Consider the following 18,485-nt stretch of genomic DNA (forward strand, 5'->3'; position numbering starts at 1 on the left):
TCTCATTAGTATGAATTAGTCATGAAAACCTTGATGGGGAAAAACAAGCAGGGAGAAAATCCTCCCTCCCATCCTACTGCAGCTCTGACGTCTGGTATGAACATACAGACAATAAATTGTCTGTGGCGCTGTACACAGGCAAAAATGTTCATCCCATTTCTCAAAATAGAAAAAAACATGTAAAATGCTGAGGATGGCGTCTGAACCTGTGGCTGAAAAATCCAAAACAAGAAAAAGTCATTAATATATAAATGAATGCACTTTTGCATAGCAACTTTGTGGTTTTATTCAATTTCATCATCGTTGTTACCATGTCAATATAGAAAATATAGTCACACTTTAATTAAACATTTCAATGGCCAGTCAAAACAGACACATCATGCAGACACAATATACAGTGGTATAATAAAGGTGAGGTGAGCTCCATAAGAACACTGAGGAGACGATTTGATTGCAACATTTTACTTTAAGATTATTGCTAAAATGTAGACTTCCCGTAATTCGAGTTGTCCCTTACTGTAATGTCACTGTGAGTATAGAAAGTGTGTGATACTCTACAGCACGCTGAGCGTTATTCCATTGGCTCCATGTGTTGCTCGTTCAGTCTCTCTCTCTCTCTCTCGCTCATGTGTATCATACATGCAATAAAGAAATAACCATCATTTGTATGAGTGAAGAAGTCGTAGGATGTTGAAACTGCAGTTGTATATCTGCTGTTTTCTTGATGCATCAGTTCAGTGATGCTTTTGATATTGAGCTGTTCTTCAAGCTGCTCTTAAACATCAATCAAAAGCTTAAAACACCAGAATCCACCTTTCAGTGCCTTCACTTACTATAAAAAAAAAAAAAGATTCTAAAAGTCCTTTTCACGTGAGTCGAGTCATTCAATCCATTCATTGACATAATTTAGGAAAAGGTGGTTTGGTACGCTATATATCCTCTGGTCACGGCTCTGTACAGGCCTACAGACACCACCCACTCCGGCTGGGGGCTGAAGAACCGTACAACAGGGAAGCTCCAATCAGGCGGGAAATCTCCTGTCTGCGCCCGACGAGCTTTATATCACATTATCAAACATGTGCATGGACTGCATGATGTTTTCATCCTAGACAAGAGGAACAAAGAGGAACAAGCTTAATATTATTTTAATAGCTGTGGATGGAAGTGCCATTTCCATTTCATTTAAACATCATTAAATGTGTATTTGAAATATTGTTGATATAACTCAGTTTCAAATGACCTTTTGGCATGTCTCCAGGAACTCCTCGATGGTGACCACGCCGTCATTGTTCCTGTCCATTTTCTGGGAAAAGGCAACAGATAATCACTGATGTTCCTTAAAGATTTTCCTTAAACTTAAAGGTGCCATGTGGAAATTTCTTGTAAACAAAGAAATGTGTGTTTATGTTCTCACCAAAACATACTGTTTATACTTGAGGCCTAACAAGTGTGGTGAATGCATTTTCTTTCCCAGAAGACATGTATGAAGCCAACTCTGAAGTGTTGTGAAACTTCAAACCAATTAGGGACCCGCTCCTAAAAACATTGTTCCATTGTGCTAGTGGTCAGAAACTCAATGAGGAACCTTTAAGTCGCCCAAACAACAGTGTTTATTTTCTATCTGCAGCACATGCAGATGAATAGTACACAAAAGACAGTGAACCTGCACTTTATGAGCGGTATTAAAATACATGTGTAATATGTACACATGTAAGCACACAATTTAGAGTTACCACACATCTTAAAGCACATGTCAAGTGAAACATTGCAAAATCGATCAAGCCTGCATGGAATCACTTTGCGTTGAGTGCTGGGAGATGTGGAGTGCATTGGTTTGCTCATTTGTGAGTTTTACCTGGAAGAAGCTGTCAACATGATCCTTGGGAGCGCTGTCCTTCATGCTGGGGTAGGTATATTTCCCCATCATGTCATAGATGGAGTGCATAATGTCTGTCATCTCCTGGACAAAAAGGAGGGAGGAAAAGAAATAAGCACTGGAATGACCACCTTACGGATGCAGGCCTCCGCCAACCAGCCAAGCGGCAGGAAGTATGGTCACAATCTCCCCTTCCTCAGTTACAGCATGTTTTTGCAGAACATTATGATGTCACAGTAAAGTTGACCTTTGACCATTTGGATATAAAATGTCATGACTTCATCATTTTATCCTATTAAACATTTTTATTAAATTATGTCATCATTAGTGTATGAATTTGTGAGTTATGGCCAAAAACGTGTTTTGTGAGGTCACAGTGACCATGACCTTTGACCTTTGACGACCAAAACATAATCACGTCATCCTTGAGTCCAAGTGAATGTTTGTGCCAAATTTGGAGAAATTCCCTCAAGGCGTTAGCGAGAATGCAACAGACGGACGGACAACCCAAAAGCATAATGCCTCCGGCCCTGACTGTCTCCGGCACAGAGGCATAAAAAAACATGAGCTGACAACGTGACACAAGACAGTTCACACAAACAGGAAGTGGTACCTCTCTGGTGATGCAGCCGTCCTTGTTGAGATCGTACAGATTGAAGGCCCAGTTGAGTTTATCTGTGATGGAGCCTCTCAGGATGATGGACAGACTTATGACGAAGTCCTACAGCAGGGAAGAGATGATTTACTCATGACTCAGATTAAGAAAGTGATTTTAACACCAGTGGGAGGGAGTCAAAAGCGAAGAATGCAAACGATATGTCATGTGTTGTGCGGTTCTCACCTCAAAGCTGACCGCTCCGTTGTTTTGGGTGTCAAAGGCTTCGAAGAGGAAATGTGCATACATGCTTGAATCTGACAGGAAGAGAAACAAATATCTCAGTGTTTCTGTGTGGTCAGCAAAACTATTATTAGTCCTGAGTGCAGTAAAATCAGAACATGATTTAGAGACTGTGCATCACACACACTCATATGTCCTGCAGGTGTTTGTGTGCTCCAAGAGTCAATATTGACTCTCTAGTTTTATATCATTCTTTCATCAACCTGACACATTCATGTTAGTGAATTTCTAGATTTGTAGTTGTAGGAAAATATATGCACAAATTATATCAACAAAAAAAAAAACAACAAAAACTGTATGAAACTCAGCACACAAAGTTCCCACAGTGAGAATGACAGTGAAGTGACAAACGCACATACGCATTTAAGTTAGAGGTTTAAAGTTTGCCTCTGCTTTCAGATGCCGTTTTTTTTTCCCACATTTTGATACCGTCAAATTTTTGTATAACCGAGCAATTTTTCTACATGAGGTATAAAATACACAGGCTTTGAAGTTCAAATCTTGTCTGTGCTTTGTTTGACCCTACGGATTTTCAGCCCAAGCAAAGGCTACGTGTGATTTTTTACGACGAGCAAAGCTTAAAGTAGAGAGTATGAACTGAAACGGCGTTATTATCCGGTGCAACTCTCAACCTGTGGTCACAACACATGACCACCCTCTGAATCTCTGGGATCAATCACAATGAAGGTGGAAGGTACAGATCTTGCTTTTTGATCATACAGCTTTTTGTTAGGGGGGGCAGATGAAAGGAAGTGAGTCGGACTGACCTCCCTGAGGGAAGAATTGGGAGTAGATGTTTTTAAATGTCTCCTCATTCACCACACCGCTGGGACACTCCTGTGGAAATCAGAAGGCTTTCGTGTCAACAACAACAACAACAACAACAACAACGAAAACATACACACAAAACAAACACATACATAATAAAGATCCACAGACACAAATCTACAGTATTCAGATGTCGCACATTCATATAAATGGTCGCACAAGAGTCAAGAATCAATCATTCACAGGAAGTGCTGACTGACATTTTTGAATCCTCGGTAAAGGACCTGCAGCTCTTTCTTGCTGAAGTTGGTCTGCTGTACGAGACGGTCGATCCCCTCCGGTCTGTAACACACTGTTGACAGTTCGTCTTCGTCCGTTATACTTCCTGCATGGAGCGACAGAGGGAGGAATGAAGCAGTTATTCCCTGAGATACAGAAGAAGGGCCATGTCCAGAGAACGGCGTGGCAAAAATGAAGTTGATGTGTTAAAGGATCTAGTGTTCTTGTGACTCAGCGACTCAGTTCATATGAGGGGAATGTGAGTGATGATGAGTGTGTGTCGTGACACTTGCTTTGATTAATTGAAGGGCTGGAGCCAGAGCGACAGCAGGGGAGCAGTTTGAGGAAGCGCTGCTTTATGGTCTTTTTATTGGGTTTGGATGGAGGATTACCTGGAAACAACCAATCACAGCAAAGATTAGAGGCAGACAGAGTGGCCCACATAGTGGACACCATGTTAAATGGATAAAACATGAGCCAAACTCGAAGCAAATACTTTGAATCTCTTGCCCATGCAACTTGGTGCACGCAAATTAGTTTGCTGACCTGGCTTTGAACCAGTTTGACCCATCAGATCAAAGCTGTTTGGAGAGCGTCAGCGTGCGAGCGCTGACTGAAATGACACAGGACTGAAGCAGTCTGAGCTGAGACACTGAGGACAAACAGTCATTATATAAATCTCTGACATTATTAAGGTTTCAAGGACTTTGTTTTCAGATTCAATATGGAAAGAAATGATTGTTTTTTTTATCCTTGATTTAACCAGCAGACCTCTTGATGTGAAACACGTTTAGTTTAGTTTGTTGTTAAATCACATGATTTGTGTGTGTGTGTGTGTGTGTGTGTGTGTGTGTGTGTGTGTGATTTTAATAACCATGACGCTAACTATGTGTGACAGAGTACCACTGGAATGAAGTCATATTCAACAGAGACACACTAGGACTCCCAAGCCATCAATTATTAATTAATTAACATGTTATCTCTCAATTATTTATCTGACAGAAGATTCAAACCTTCAGCCAGTAAATATCATACATTATACATAACTTGTCACTCTTTGAATAATAATCCCAGACATTTGATCAGTCGAATATCTTTGCTGGCTTCGTGGAGCAGGATGATCTGACAGGAAACGAACAACAGGAAAAACATCCTGTCCTTCATCTGCAGCATGTTTCTCTCGTTCACTCTTCCCTCTAACCTGACGGTGCCATGTCCGGCCATCATCAGCAGGCTCTCATGCCTCCTTCTTCTCTGGTTCATGCTGAATGTGTTTCAGGATTGTCTCTGTTCATTCTGCTCTGAGATCAGTTTTCTGTGTGACGTTGAGCTCTGATGCTCCTTTGCTGTTCTTTTTCTCTTCCGTCCTTCCTCACTTTTTGAATCCAGAGTTGCGTCCTCTAGACTTTGACTTGATAACTTGATCCAAAGGTGCATGACTTATGATCTTATGATGGATTGCGATCTGTCTTCCCATCCTCACCCAGCTGACGATCCAACAAAACAGAAACAGGCTTTCCCTTCGCCATCCCGCCTCCTCTCCTCCCCTCAGCAGAGGGCTGACACACACCTGCTACAGGAAAACACAAACATCTCCTTCATCCTTTCCCTCGTCTATTCTGAGGCTTCGTCTGATGTTTTCTTTGTGTTCTGTTTCAGGGTCTCAGAGAAAGAGACAGATGACTCCGAAGGACTTGACTTTTTTGTTACTAAATATTTGCATTTTTCTAGATATTTGTCAGATGAGTTTCATGTTGCTTTTGAAACATGATTGGGTGATTTCTAGTGCCATGCCTACAAACCAGCTCCTCCAAAAGTCCAAAAATACTCAAATTTGGACAGAGAACAGAGCACAATGCAGGTTCCTTGTAGAGATGTCTTTTAATAGGTATAACCAGAATGGCACTCAGTACAGCAAATACTTTTGCCAAGGCCAAACAACCACACTTTAAGGAAAGTGATTAAAACATTCCTGGATACGCCCCTTGAACAGGTTCCCACCCAAAATTTAGTGGATTCTTCCTCCCTCCCATCTCCCACCCCTCCACCAAGCGTCCACCAGATCAGTTCAGTACTTTTTGCTGACAAATAAATAGACAGGTGAAAATATAACCTCCTTGGCAGAGGTAATAATAATAATAATAATAATAATAAGACTAATAATAATAATTGTAGCAGTGGGTGACTGCAGTCACAGGTCCAGACTGTACATGGCCACAAAATGCCAAATATCAGTAAGATTTTTAAGGTGTGAGCAGCTGTGACAGTTTTCCTTAATGTTGAAAGTAAAATTAAACTTTTCTTTTAACTGATTTAAATGTGGAAACTGGGGCTGATCATCAGAACTTCATGTGACTTGTGACTTGCTCGACCTGCAGCAGGGACTCAACTTGACTTGTTTGATTCTCACCAAAGTAACTCAGGAGACTTGCACGTGTGTGACTTACTCTCATCTCTGCAAGGTAGAGATGATTAATGTCAACTTCTCTCTTCACAATTGTTATCATTCTGCTAATCACAAGGATGCATCTACAACAGCTGTTCCTTCAAAGAGAACATCCCCCTTTTTCCAGCAGGAGAGGTTTTTCCAGATGTTCATGTGTCCTTCCTGCCACCAGAGGACAGTGTTGAACTACAGTCAGATTGCACTACACTGAGTGAAGTCTCCAGCTGAGAGGAAAGATAAACACATAAACAGGCAGGAAGCGACTTGTAGGACACTAAACCAGAAAGCTGTTGGAAGTTTTAACAGCAGAAGTGATTACACACCTCCACTGTCGCTGCTCTGCAGAGACAAAACCTGTGTCGGTCCAGGGTCATGGCGCATGTGTGTGCACCTTTACTTATCATGGGCATATTTGTCAGTGGATATTGAGGATGTCAATCAAACTATCAACTATCAAACAGCAGCTGCAGAGCAATGGAAAAGCAAACAAAGCTTTGCAGGGGCTCCACACATACACAGGCAACACAAAAACACCTCGGCCTTTTGATGCAGGCGGCTAAAATTGTATAAAAAGAATAAATAACAAAAACTGGAGAACCATTTTGCAGAGAAACACAGAGAGAAGAAAAAAAAACCTTCCCTGGTGTTTCATTTCTTTCCAACTGACATTTTTAGACGTGACTTTACTGAAATGTTTTCTAGGAGCAGCTGTTTGATGTGACTTGTTCACACAGAAATCCGTTAAAGACAGAGTGAGAGGTTGTTCTTCGTAGAGACAACGCAGCTTATAAACGTCTAGCTCAGCTGAGGCGTTACATAAAATCAGACACACCAGCAGGACGGGTTATAGAAATGTACGCCACTCACTCTCAGCGTGTCAGGATTTTGTTTGTGATGTCACAGTGCGAGAAAATGAAACATGCTTGTTTAATTAAACTCTCTAGAGGCACTTCCTGTTTCCAGGATGACCTAATGATTAAAAAAAAATAAGTTGAATGCGAAACCTTTTAACTGACCCACAGCGCAAAATGAACAGTGCACATCTGCGGGGGTCTGACTGACTCAACAGTTATTCAGGAGCTGCTGAGACCCTCCGGCAGCCTATCCTCCCGGAGACCCCTCTGGCTGACTTTGACTGTGTGAATCAATGCGAACAAATGCAGCCCTCGAAGGCAGATCAATACACTCGTCCCTGCTGTTGCTAACACGTTTAAAGACTCAGTTAGCTACTGGTGATGAAAGTATACCTAAACTGTGGAGGAGCCACTGGAAGAATCCATAAGGAGAAACAGGATGACCACAAGTATAAAGTATTTATAAGTATTTATTAAGGGGGAAACTCCTTCAGCACATGTCAAAGCCTAAATCACTGCATTTCAGTTCGTTCTGAGGGGAGTCAAGATAGTTGCTGCTAATTCCAGTTCTCTGGCAGCAGTTTGTGTTTTCTCTGGGAGGTCACGGCAGCTTAAGGAGGGTCATGCAGCGCTAAATTAATGTTTGTAAATTAATGTTGCTAAGGAAACAAGCCTCTGTACTCATCCTAATCCTTCAGAAGGACATGGGTCAGATTATAGATGTCCATTTTATACAACCAAAGACACACACACACACACACACACACACACACACACACACACACACACAACACACACAAACATATTTAAAGTTACGCTCTCTATTTCCTCCTGCTGACATCATGAGCTCTGCGGTGATTGTTGGAGAGGTTTATATCTGTGCCGTTTACCTCCCGTGTCCTCACGCAGAGACAGACGTCACCTCATGAGTCACGCAGGATCAGCTTTGATTTTTGTTACACAACATTGATCTTAATACAACACGATTCATCAGTCCAGACTAAAGCCATTTCCATTTGGCACCTTCAACATGAAAACTATTTAAGTCTGGCGGGATTTTATTTTGAAATAAGCTATATAAGTATGTTATATAAAACTAATATTCATGTTCTCACTACTGATATTATGATGGATTTAGGAAAAACCCCTTGAGCACTGTATAAAAGTGCCATGACGTATGAAAGTGTTACAACCTTTCCTGTGATGGAAACATCAACAACTGTAATATCACATGCGTGACATTCGTCTAAACACAAACTGAAATGATTAGTTGATTAATAAATTATGATCAGTGGTGGAAAGTACATTCACTCAAGTCCAGTACTAGAGTTGTGAGGTAAGTTCAGAAGGCAAGATTGTATTTTTACTTACTTTTATATTATTAATACAAAATGTAATCATGTATTTGTTTTAAGCAACAGAGCAGTAAAAAATTTACAATTAGCCTCATCTTTACCAGCTGCATTAGAGTGATTCTTACACATTAATATATATGTTATATAACATAACATATATGATTCTGAAATTCTGCGTATTCTGAGTATTTTTACTTTTGGTACATTGAGTTTACTAATACTTATGTTCTCTTACTTCTTTGAATGGATTACTTATAACAGAGTATGTATACACTGTGGTAACTTTACTGTAAAAGTGGAGCTGGTCACAATAATGAAGACAGTATCTGTCTGGAAATCCCTTGAGATTCAATTCTGAACCCCAAATTTGTACAAAAAAATCTGAATCTTAAATGAAGGACTTTTGGACATAAACATATTCACTTCCTTGAGAGTCAGATAATGAGACAAAAAGCTGCTCTATGTCAAGGAAAGGTCCTGCATGGAAATGACATATGTTTTAGAAGCAAAATGTAATTTAAGTATTAATGAACTGGTTTGGTCTCCCTGACTAACATATTATTATATATGACATCATTATGATTAATACTGAAGCATCAGTGTATGAGCAGCATGTTACTGTTGTAGCTGCTGGAGGTGGAGCTAGTTTGAACTGCTTTATATAAGTTTTATTTACAGGGACCAGATCGATGTGAGGGGTCGTGAGATGTTTAATGGAAAAGGAAAGTTCTGATCCATAAACCTGATTTCAGTTTTTTGACTTTTTCTCGAAGTTTTGATATTGATGAGATATTGGATCATTTGAACATGTATTGAAATGAAACAATGTGAAGAGTTTAGGGGCAAAAATCACTATCACAACTCATAGACATCGAAACTATGACCCCAACTACACATTGCTTTTTGTAAGACGTCAGAAGCCAAAAAGGTTGGAAACCGCTGGTTTAATCTATAACTATGTGTTGTATTTTAAAAGCTTGTTACGCTATCCATTGTGTAAAACATTCATCTTAAAAGTAACTAGTAACTAAAAGTGTCAAATAAATGTAGTGGAGTGGAAGTATAAAGTAACAAAAAGTACCTCAAAGGTGTACTCCAGTGCAGTACTTGAGTAAATGTACTTATAACTGTCCCGCACTGGATGACCCTAACCTGCACCAGCGCAGCAGTCAGTCAGGCTCAGTGTAACATGTGAAGTGCAGTGTGGAAAATGATGACTGGACAAACATCCAGTATCTATAATGTATGACCACAGGCGTCAACAACATGAGGTTTTCTACAGTCGAGCTGCTGAACATATAGAAAAACATACACTTTTTAGTTGCAACGTTTTAGATACAGACTAACAGACTCTCTCCACAAGCAGCGTTGTTGGCTCCTTCATCAGTATGTGTGACAGAACTGTCGGGTGTTTGTTCGACAGGTACGATAGAGTTGGACAGGCTGTGGTTACTCAGTTTTTATGCCTCAGGCTGTTGAGCACCACGACGCCGCTGTGCTTCACTCTTTAATAAAAAGGTTTGTTTGTGTCTCTGTGTTCGTGCACCTGTTCACTGTTTGTTTAACCTGCTGCTGAATGGGCACCACACTGGCTATTGCACCAGCAACAACTATCAGCCATTAAATAAACCTTCTGTACCCATCTGTCCATCCATCCATTTAAAATACAGCACTTCAAAAATATCAGAGGGGTCATTTTTATACATATACTTAGTTCTGTTTGTTGTTGTCACAAAAATGACAGTGTGTGTGTGTGTGTGTGTGTGTGTGTGTGTGTGTGTGTGTGTGTGTGTGTGTGTGTGTGCGTCTTTGCAAGCACTCAAGAGGAAAATAAGACGCTGAAAAACTGTGACGAAGAGGAGCCTCACTGATCTAACTGGACTATAAACACACTCTGACAGGTATAATTTTAGATGACAAGCGATGAACGAGACTCTTCTTATGTTTTCCTCTCCTCTGTCCTCGCCTCTTCAGGCCTAACTACTGTACTTATTTGATCTCTCCTCATGTTGATAACAGCAGTCATGAGCAAATGAGTCGTTCTTTTTCCCTTCATTTCAGTTCATTTGGTCACCTGCATTTTTTCGAGCTGACCGGACGGAAACAAACACATATACGACCAACATTAATAGTATTGATATCTTATTTAGGGCTGCAGCTATTGATTATTTTCATCAAACTTTTGAATTCTTTTACAACCAATCTGTTACTCACTTACTTACTGTCTATAAAATGTCCATGACAGTTTGCAGAGCCCAAGGTGACATCTTCACATCACGAGTTCAAGACGCAAAGATATTCAATTTACAATGACAGAAAAAGCCTCAGATCAGTAGAAATTGTTTGGATTTTTAAACGATTTAATATTATTGTTGCTAAATGATTTTCTGTGAGCAACTAATTGATTAATTGGCACTGGTCTACATAGAGATTTACATCACATTCAGTGTCATTCAAACATTTAGTCCTTAATGTGGTTATGAATTTGACATGTTCTCACTGCCCTGTCCTATGAATCTAACTCATCTTACACAGTTTCTTCTTTTTGTATCCTGGAAGATTTTTTTTTTTAACCTATTTCCAAACAATTACTGATTATTCTAACCTGCATGTTTTATGTCTGTTTACACATATTCTTATTTAAAACAGTTTGCAGGCGAGGGCAATGATGTGGAGTCAGACTCTAAATCACTTAGAAACAGCAAATAATGCAGCTGTTTGGATCAGCTGTAGTGTTGAGCGTCCACACTCACACACACTGAGTGAATGTTGAATTAGATATAACCCTGTTCTCCCCTTACACTTACCTGCCATTTTAAATAGGCTATTGTGTATTAATAAAATACAGCCGAGAGATTTGAGCTGGTTCGCAGCAGCTGAGGAAACAGGGTTGTGGGGATTTAAAAAACCGCCCCAAGTCCCAGAGTCAAACACTATTTACTTATCAACCAGCCGGAAAGCCAACGCAAACTTTCAGCAGCGCAAAGCAACTGGAGAGTGAAGCCAGGCCAGCAAACAGCGGCTCAGTTTCCCACACTTAAAAAAAGGAAAAAGAAAGAATAACAGCAGGTGCATGATGAAGAGCTTCCACCTACCTGTCAGTGGGTCGTAAGATCTGTCCAGCTCTCTGGAGTCTGACAAACTCTGGTCCTGACTCCTGGACTTCATGTTTTCTCACTTCTTACCAGACCACCGAGCTGGACCTGCAGGATCTGTGCGCGCGGCTCATCTACGACTCCTGCGCCTTCATTCCCGTCCGCATGTCACTTTGTCTTCAAGCATCAGCCTGAGTGGAAGGAAGAGCCCGTGCAAAGCGCGTCTGTGTGTGTGTGTGTGTGTGTGTGTGTGTGTGTGTGTGTGTGTGTGTGTGTGTGTGTGTGTGTGTGTATATATATATATATGAGCAGATTCTGCTGATGGATGGTCTCACCTTGGCTCAGCTTAGGCTGGGTAGGAAGAAGTAATACCTGTGGATCAACACTTTGTCAGCTCCATGTCCTTGAGCTGGTTGAGCATAGTTAATGGATGACTCACTCATTTTTCAGAAAATGCAAGCAGCAAGGCCTTGATTAGAAAAAAAATAATAATTCAAATAATAATTTGAATAATATCTCCATAAATACACACCATAAGCTGGACAGAGACATGGGAGGCCATGCGCTGGTTTATGGGATAAACTTTAAGATTTCAGTGGCTTTGTTTCCCATCAGGAGCTTCTGTTTTAAGCACTAACGTGATGCTTTTGAGACATCATCAAGGTTTAAAGTAGTGTTGTAGTAGTAGTAACCGAGTAGCTTTTCGGTGTATAGGCTATATTAAATTCTTTATTTGAGAACATTTTTGAATCAGTGGCCTCGTTCTACTTTCACTTCAACTCTTTGTGATGTGCAATTACTTTGGATAGAAATCAAAGATCAAAGAAAAATGCTCATCACTAAACCGATGGGGTAGGTTCATGCAGCCAGGATGCCAAACACATCCCAAGGTCTTCTCTTTGATGCTGCACTTCTTTCTAAGAGCTTTTGCTGTTTAGAAAGACTGCCTTTCTTCCTCAGGTTCAAGACTTTCTTTCTAAAAGAAAATGAGGTTTTCAGTAAAATGGAAAAACCCAGAAGAACCACAAGGTGAAATAAACGGAGGTAAATCAAGGTACGTGGCTGCATGTATCAGATTTCATGACAATTTCATCCAAAGCCACGAATGTCAACCTCATTGTGGCTCTAGAGCATAAATCATTTGTCATTTGCCTAGATTGTTTGAGATCCACAAATGTATGTAAAACATTTTGTGCCTGACGTTGAGATATTTCAGAAGATTCGGATCTTCTGGTGACACTAGATGAAAGTTCACAGACCACAAAAGTCAGAAGGATCTATCCTCTGTTGACCATAAATATCCACCCAACAGTTGCTGGGATGATTCAGTCTGAACCAAAGTGGTGGAGTCGCAGGCTGCATGGTCCTACCCATGATTTAGAAGTGACTGTGACGTGTAAAAATGTTGGAGCGCCCCTTTAATCCCAGCTCAAAACCCACATTTAAATCCTACTCAAATTATCATTATTCAGTGAATATAACAAATCCCTTCAAAAAGAAATGTTTACCATACAACCCAGGACTGATGAAATGTAAAACCAGCCACTAAGAGTATTATTTTATGCTGACCTTCAAATGAAACCGTCTCACTGTCATATAGGAGAAAAGAGAAGTCATTTTTGCCAAGAAAAGCTAAATAATGCTTGTTGGGTATCAACAGTGCAGGGAAGCTTCCTTACACACAGGCAGATGGGTGAGGGATTATTATGTCTCCCCATCAAAAGATTGATGGGGAGGAGAGAAAAAAATCTATCGGCTACTGGAGAAAGAGCAGGATAGAGGACACAAAAAGAGTCCTGGTAGAGTAAATCAAAGTGGGATAGTGATGCAGTGCTGAAGATGAGAGTGAAGCAACTCAGTGACAGAAAAAGAAAAATCTCAAAGAGAAATAGAAGATTACAGAAGGAATGCAGTGGAGAGGTATTTGAATATATTATGTGCCTTGGGACAGTTAAATCTCGCCGTATTGATGGTGTTTATCTCCCACGGGGGTTTACAGAGAAGTTCAGCATCGCTGGAGGCTGGAAAGTGGAGCTGACAGATAACCAATAATGAGCTCTGACTGATGCCCGAAGTTATACACAGTGCGGAGCGACGATGATACAGGTGACAAATAACACACACACACACACACACACACACACACACACACACACACAGATACAGTCGAAGGATACAAAGGCAGGTGAGCTGGCACAGGCTGCTCAGAAGATAATATTCAGTAAAAGACACAAAAATTGTGCCACGTGTCCTCGGGAGGTGTGTTCCTGCTTACATGTTTGGAAAGAGGCAGTTTGAGTTGATTTACTATTTTCATTTTTTCTCTGCAGACACAGACACAGGCGAGGACACACAGATAAAGACATGAAGGGGTGAAGAGATTAAGGGGGGGGGGGCTTCAGCCGAGACAAAGTAGGCAATCTCCCCTCAAATGAATATTTGATGAGAAGGTTGATATGCTTAAATGAAACGTTACAAATACACAGCAGCATTAATGGGCTGTCACAGTAAAATACCCAGCGTCTATGTCTGTCGTCAGCACACACACATGAATACACACGTCGCACAGATTATATCAGGGAGTTAATATGCTGCCCGATACACAATATAGCCAACAAAATTAGAGGATTTGGAATAGATTCATGTCAGGGGATTGAGATCTACTGTATTAAAAAGACATTGCACGCAAGCGAAAACACACACACACACACACACACACACACACTACACTACACTTTCCATGCCACAGTATTATTCCCAGACTGTACAAAAGCATATTATCATCTCTGGAACAGGGTTTTGGCACTAACATGATATCTTGTACGTCTATTGGAGCCCATCAGTGTGTGAGAGATGGAGAAATACAAAATCAAAGACAGAGGAACTCGTTCATGTTCACGGTCCCACTGCTGCTTCATTAACAGTTGGCTCTGCATCTCGTAACCCACCGAAAACAAATGAATGGACCAGTATGTGAGGAGAAGCTTCATTCAAGGACTTGAGGGTCGGCTGCTGAACATTGAAGTTTTACTAGAAGTCACGAATGGGGGTGGATTGGTCATTTATCTGATTAGTGGTCTGTTCTTTTATACACATCTGTCATCTCTCTGTGCAAACACCTGCTGGACTGCTCTGTTAGTCGGGCAGTAAAACCGGACACTGGTGTCACCACTGCACAGAGGTGAACATCACAATTCTCTTTCTATCATCAACACTGTCTCTCTCATGTGTCTCGTCCCTTCTATTTTAAATTCTACACAAAAGAATCGAGTTCTTCAGTGTTGTTTAATTTTAGGTTCAAACATTTTGCAGCGGCCACACCTCAGCTGCTTTTGAATTTCTATCTGATTGATAGATTGCAACAATACCATCTGAAATGATAATGTATACGATGACTATTGCCGTAATCACAGTTTGAAGTCAAAGGACTGTCATAACCACCTGTAATCCACACACTTCCTCAAGGTGTATTAATGCCGTATGCTGACGATGCACATTTATCTACCACTAAAACCCAGTGACTTTCTTTCATTGGGAAAATTAAACCCCTTTTAGGAATCTTCTCCCCCCCAAACATTTGTGAATGTTTTCAGGATGAACAGCTACCACTGTTAGTCGTGCACTTGTCACTGATCTGTTAAAAATCAGTCTTTGTCTCTGAGTTTCATTCCTCATCCTTGTGTCCTGACATTTTCACATATTTCTCTTTACCCATTTCCTCGTCTTTGTTCTCCTTCTTTGTCTGCCCATCTTTATTTACCTCTGTTTCAGTTTATTGCCATCGTCACATTTTTTTTTCCATCCCCCTTTTCTGACCTCTGATTGTATTTTCCCTCCATCAGAGAGATCAAATTACTTTGAGCAACTTCTGATGAACAAAAGATTTGGTTGGTGTTTTTTTGTGCGTGCCTGGGGGTGTAGACATCATTAGGAAGTAGCTGGAGGACAAAGTTGATCAGAGATATTGGCTAATTACTTTCGCAACACGAGGGGGTGAGGGTAAAAGATGGAGGAACGGCAAGTCTAGGGGAGGACAAGAGAAGAGAGGAACAGGATAGTTTCCACTTTCTCAGACTGATATCACCTTATCAGCAACCATGACCTGACATTGACAGTTCCCATTTATTCACTTCTCAGATACATTTTGAAATTATTGATTCAAATATTTAGTCAGGCTGCACTTGCAGTAAGTGTGGAGCAGAATACCGATTTGATCTCGTCCCTCATGTTTGCAGCCTCAACAGTTTTACCCTCAATCCACCAGGATGGATTTCTAGACTACTTTATTACTGTCTGTTTTTTATGCGCGTAAAAAGATGATTATGACCACTATATTTCATGGCTTTTATCAAATAGTAAACATATAAGCTGCAATTTTGTCATAATATCAATGTGAATTAAATATGAAGTCAAATAGAACCATTTATATTTCCTGTTCCTCTTACTCACCCAAATAATGAAAGGGCCTGTACACGCACACGTGTTTTCAGATATCGTCTGGTGAGACCTCTGGTCAGGTTGATGCTATGCTTATAAAACAATAATAATTATGAGGTCATCACAATCAATTCACCTCTTATAACAAGTTGTCCCACCCTGACAGATAGAACAAGAAAACGGACATGTCAATCAAGCACAGTTTCCAAACAGCCTGAGAGCTGTAATGTGATGTTTCCTGTTGTCACATATAGATAAAGATTTTTAGGTTGATGTATTTTTTCAACTTCTTCTAATGTACAGGATATTTATTTTAAAGCTCCTGTGATCAATGTTATTATACAAACAATGGGTCAAATGACAGTGTAATGTGAAAGGGGGGGTCACTCGTCACTTCCTCTCAGCCTTACAGTGTTTTAGTATCTTCACACGCAGGAGTTGGGAGTGGAGACCAAACTAGAGCTACAAGGAGACTGCACTTGTGTTCACCACGTGACCAGAGATAAGACTTCAAATATTACAATTATTATTCCGTCTGTTGTATGTCTAAATAGTCAACTGCATGTACCACATGTACCATAGGAACTGTAGAAGGTGATGTTAGTGTTACATTTAAAGATTGCTCACAGCCCTCAAGTGGACAAAAAATAAATTATTGCAGCTTTAATGTACTTATTTTTCTCTCTGTTGAATAAGTGTGATGAAAATGTTAATGACATTACTGATTGTATTTGGTGTCCAGATCGTGTGTGTAAATACAGGCTGTATCTGACATTTGATGTGGTGCGGACCAATTCTGCAAACATCTTGCTCACCAGAACACAACATAGCTCAAACTATCAAATGCAAGCTACTTGACTTTTTTGGTCACCAGTTCATAACTCACAGTTCTTACCTGCTCGACAGGGAGCAAGAAATAAAGAAATGATGCAAGTTGAAAACATTTGTCATCTTTCAGTTCTCAAGTGAGTAGGGATAAAAAAATCAAGCCTCCAACTGACACCTAATGTATCAGAATCAGACTTGATCCACAATGTCAGCAGAGGACACTGTGTGTGTATGTGTGTGTGTGTGTGTATGTGTGTGTGTGTGTGTGTAGACTGTCGACGACAGCTGTTGATAAGCTTACAAAGAATATGGAAGAAAAATCATTTTGATGTTATAGATAGAAGTTGTTTTTCTTAATGTTTCTTGACTAAATAGTTCAATAAGGAAACAGTACTAGAGTAGGAAACCAAACTTTATTTAAAAAAGAAACATAAATATACCTACAGGAATTAGAGACAAAAGAAAAAGACCCTACACTTGATGAAATTGCATAATTCAATTTGCTTCCAGTCAAAAAAAAAAAAAAATTCAAATATTCTGAATGAGAAAGAGTTCAAACAGAAGATGTGTGGATCTTTTTCGTCATGAGCCAAAAACACAGCAGCAATGATCATGTTTATAACTCATAATGATTAAACATTGTCTGAACAGCTTTCCCTCTAAACTGGCCTCTCACTTCAACACATTCAGATTCATTTGTTAAGCTAATTCAGAAATGACTTGTGCGAGGTACAATAGTGAATGTTAATCATGGCTTTGTTCAAAAACAAAGGGTTGCAACAACAATAGAAATGTTTTTTTAATCAGTTCAGAGCATCCTCATCTCAGTTACTCAAACGTTCTGCCCCTTAGCAAACATGTAAATACAAAATACTTGTAAATTTGTTTTGAACATGTAGAGAATTATGTTAACATTCACACAACAAGCATTCAGCTGCAAATAAAAAGTTAATGCTCTAATCCAAGAGGATTTAAAATAAGACTCAAACTCAAAAAGGCCCAGGATCACCATTACCAATGCTGTTAGGAAGAACATAATGCTTCACTCAAAGCCGACATTCTTATGAAATAATTACTGGAGAGATAAATCGTAAATCATATATTGTGGCAGCCGAGATGAGGATCTGGGTTAAAAATACTTCGTTTTACTATCTTAAATCCAAACTTTCATGTGTCAGTTAACAGTCCAGCCAATACTGCAGATTGCACACGAGGAACCAGTGCAATACGGGCACTTCCTTAAAGACACACACACGAACGACCACGAAAGAAGCAAGTCTGGTAAGTTTTCAGGTTTTTTCCTTAAGGTGCATCCAGCCAGTCAGTGTGTCCGTCTCTGTGGGTTCCCATTGTTCAGTTCAAAGGAGGCAGAGGATGAGAAAACCAGACAACTGATAGAAAGAATAACTGAGGATTGCACTGGCTTGTGTTTGTAAGTATGTGTACATGTCCACACGCACATAAATTACAATGTGTATGTCCATTTGAAGGGAGGTGAAGGCTGGGTCTGGGTGCGTGTGTGTGTTTGTGTGTGTGTGTGTGTGTGTGTGTGTGTGTGTGTGTGTGTGTGTGTGTGTGTGTGTGTCCCTCAGGAGATGGTGGAGAACTCTTTCAGCAGGACGTCCTGACTCAGTGTGTTCAAAGAGACA

The 18,485-nt window shown here is 40.2% G+C and overlaps 2 protein-coding genes across 3 annotated transcripts in view; both read right to left on the minus strand.

Moving 5' to 3' along the window:
* Positions 1–261: 261 nt before the first annotated feature.
* On the minus strand, positions 262–11,873 carry LOC111666644 (A-type potassium channel modulatory protein KCNIP2-like). Of its 2 annotated transcripts, none has more exons than XM_087178210.1 (9): positions 11,572–11,873; positions 4,115–4,213; positions 3,803–3,927; positions 3,542–3,611; positions 2,718–2,788; positions 2,490–2,597; positions 1,856–1,960; positions 1,241–1,303; positions 262–1,105 (listed from the first exon to the last, which is right to left on the minus strand). In XM_087178210.1, exons 1-9 carry the CDS (start codon positions 11,642–11,644, stop codon positions 1,058–1,060), a joined length of 762 nt encoding a protein of 253 aa, XP_087034336.1. In that variant the 5' UTR covers positions 11,645–11,873; the 3' UTR covers positions 262–1,057. The 2 variants fall into 2 exon arrangements, with proteins under 2 accessions (XP_087034336.1, XP_087034337.1); XM_087178211.1 differs by having other exon boundaries at positions 3,803–3,959; positions 4,093–4,213.
* A 5,357-nt stretch (positions 11,874–17,230) lies between these two features.
* The window catches only part of armh3 (armadillo like helical domain containing 3), a 23,495-nt gene continuing 22,240 nt past the window's right edge, over positions 17,231–18,485 (minus strand). The window contains exon 26 of the mRNA XM_023422166.2: positions 17,231–18,485. This exon is cut by the window's right edge and continues 32 nt beyond it. Within this exon, the coding sequence (XP_023277934.1) occupies positions 18,425–18,485 (61 nt within the window). The 3' untranslated portion in view covers positions 17,231–18,424.

The sequence above is a fragment of the Seriola lalandi genome, unplaced genomic scaffold (genome assembly GCF_002814215.2).
Source record: "Seriola lalandi dorsalis isolate HSWRI2012SDOR001 ecotype SW California unplaced genomic scaffold, Sedor1 jcf7180002054678, whole genome shotgun sequence".
NCBI classification, from domain to species: Eukaryota; Metazoa; Chordata; class Actinopteri; order Carangiformes; family Carangidae; genus Seriola; species Seriola lalandi.

What these genes read in the sequence shown, in the direction of transcription:
- LOC111666644 (XM_087178211.1), bottom strand. Translation starts at nt 11,644, where the DNA reads ATGAAGTCCAGGAGTCAGGACCAGAGTTTGTCAGACTCCAGAGAGCTG. An exon ending in CCAATTCTTCCCTCAGGGAG is followed by an intron (nt 2,789 to 3,541) that starts GTCAGTCCGACT and finishes TCTTCCTGTCAG; the next exon opens with ATTCAAGCATGTATGCACAT. An exon ending in TCCTGGAGACATGCCAAAAG is followed by an intron (nt 1,106 to 1,240) that starts GTCATTTGAAAC and finishes CCTCTTGTCTAG; the next exon opens with GATGAAAACATCATGCAGTC.